The sequence below is a fragment of the Penaeus monodon genome, chromosome 30 (assembly GCF_015228065.2).
Source record: "Penaeus monodon isolate SGIC_2016 chromosome 30, NSTDA_Pmon_1, whole genome shotgun sequence".
NCBI classification, from domain to species: Eukaryota; Metazoa; Arthropoda; class Malacostraca; order Decapoda; family Penaeidae; genus Penaeus; species Penaeus monodon.
The window spans coordinates 26,764,235-26,766,457 of NC_051415.1; the positions used below are offsets into that span (position 1 = coordinate 26,764,235).

At 34.3% G+C, this 2,223-nt stretch overlaps 1 protein-coding gene across 1 annotated transcript in view; it reads right to left on the reverse strand.

The window, feature by feature from the left end:
* LOC119592678 (E3 ubiquitin-protein ligase RBBP6-like) overlaps positions 1 to 1,883 on the reverse strand; it is a gene marked incomplete at both ends in the record, with an annotated part of 2,865 nt that extends 982 nt beyond the window's left edge. The window contains 6 exon segments of the mRNA XM_037941592.1: positions 7 to 136; positions 246 to 391; positions 695 to 810; positions 1,177 to 1,285; positions 1,450 to 1,538; positions 1,836 to 1,883. Of these exon segments, the coding sequence (XP_037797520.1) occupies positions 7 to 136; positions 246 to 391; positions 695 to 810; positions 1,177 to 1,285; positions 1,450 to 1,538; positions 1,836 to 1,883 (638 nt within the window).
* Between the last annotated feature and the right edge of the window lie 340 nt (positions 1,884 to 2,223).

A 2,223-nucleotide genomic window follows, 5' to 3' on the forward strand; every position in this document is an offset into this window, starting at 1 on the left:
TCATACCATCCATTCTGATAATGTAAGGCTTTCACTCGAAGGTAACGATTGGGAATAAGTGTGTCTGGACCAACACCCTCTTTCTGGCATGAAGGACATTCATGTTCTTCTGATTCCAGGAGATGGTTACGGATACCTGGGAAATGGATAATGGAGTTTTATATAATGAATGAAAATTTCCATTAGTATAAATTAATAGAACTATTCAAATCTCTGTCCTACTTACATCAACCAGTTCTACTTACAGTCATCACAGAATGCATTAGCACAGCAAGGGATTAAGACAGCATCCCTCAAGACCTCCTTGCATAAATTACAAAGGATTTCTGGCGGCGGTGGAGGTCGGTTGGTGGGAGGCATCATCTGTTCTGTGTTTTCTGTACTATTGTCCCTGTAGAGAAAATTCAAAATAAATAGTTTAGTAGACTCTTGTACTCTATTTGATTATCTCATATTTTCCTCTTTTTTTCCAAAATAAAATCTAAAAATATCCATACCTAACTTTCAAATCATATCGCATTCTCCATTTGTAAAACTCTTAAACATAATCAGTTTTAATTAATGATTCATCAAAAGACAAACTGACTATGCTGCCATTCTAACTGTAAACCATAACAACTTCACATTACTCATCCAAGCACTTAAAACAGTATCTCTTACCATTACTTGAATAATATAACATGAGGTTACTTACATATCCATGAGGCGCACAAATTTCCCTGAAGCATTGATCATAACACCAGGTGCATTAGGGTCATTGACCTCAACCAGGAATTTGGACGGAATGCCAGTACTCTTCCGCAAGTCTTGCTGTTATACCCAAAAAAAATTTTTTATATGAATAAAAACAAGTAAAAATACTTGACCATATAGAACAACATTACTACTTCAAATTGCTGTACTTCAATCCGAAACTTACATCTTTATATTAATAATGTGGATGTTTTTCCCTCAAACACTGTACTGTATTGGCTGCATTTATCATTTCAACTATCTCATCAATAAAAATAAGATACTCCACTTATGGATTTCTAAGTTAAACTTTACTTCATCCCAAATTCTTTAAGATTGGCAAAAATAAAGTAAGATGAGCAAACTTAAAAGCAAAAGAAAACTATAGTGGTATCTGTGACCCTATTTCATATACTACAACCTCAAGGATGATTTTATACTCACATGACTAAGTGGACACATATTCACCCAGTGTCCACCCTGATGGCACTTGAAGCATTTATAATCTAACGGCACCTGACCCATCATCTTGCTGACACGAAGTTTTACATATCTACAAGGGCAAAATAATGTATTTTACTTGCTGTTCAGTGTAATTTCTACTTACGGCTTTAACAATCATGTATGCAGTTATCAAACTTAGCCTTAGAATGTAGCCAAAAGGTATTCCAAAGAAATTTTAGGGTTCCTTTAAACAGAATAGTTTAGGGTCCTCACTTTGATGGATGATATGCCATTGTTGACTGCGCAACCATTGCATTAATCTTGTCATCTTCACTGCCGTCCATACGTGTTAGATCTGTGACCTGGAACACCACAAATTAAGTTAGTGAATTCTCTAGTGAAAGCATACTGAAATGATAATCCTGTTAAGCCTATATCTGTAACTGATGGATGAATACCATGGTCTTGTACACTGCATGAAGTAAAATTCCAAACTATAACTAGCAGCTTATCTATAACTAATGTTTATCTTGTTTGAAAGTGATTTTACTTAAAACAAGGAAAAAAAACAAAGAAAAATCTAATAGTTCTATGCAAAAAAAAAAAGAAAAAAAAAAAAAAAAAAATTAACATATACAGAAAAAAAAATTCAAGCTAACCTCCTTGATCTTTCTGTCTATTTCGGCAGCTTCAGCAGCATCTTCTGTCTGTTGGTAGAAGACAACCTGTAGAACACTTGCCTCCCCACTCCTTGGCTTCCATTATTTGTCTGATTTAGCATTCTTTTCTTTTATCAGCATATCTTTGCTATTTCCCCATCCTCCCTTCCTTCCCAACTGTTTTGTTACAACCCTTTTAGTATCTACACCTTACATTCAATTTCTTGGTCTTATCTTGTTTATTTACTTCTCGAGTCCTTTTTCTCTCTTGTATGGTGGTAAGTCAAAATCAATTACCTAAAGTCTACTGACTTTATTTCTCTTTCATTTCCCCTTTCTTCAATTATATATAGTTTTAAGCCTTTCAGTAACTTATGACTTTCTATGA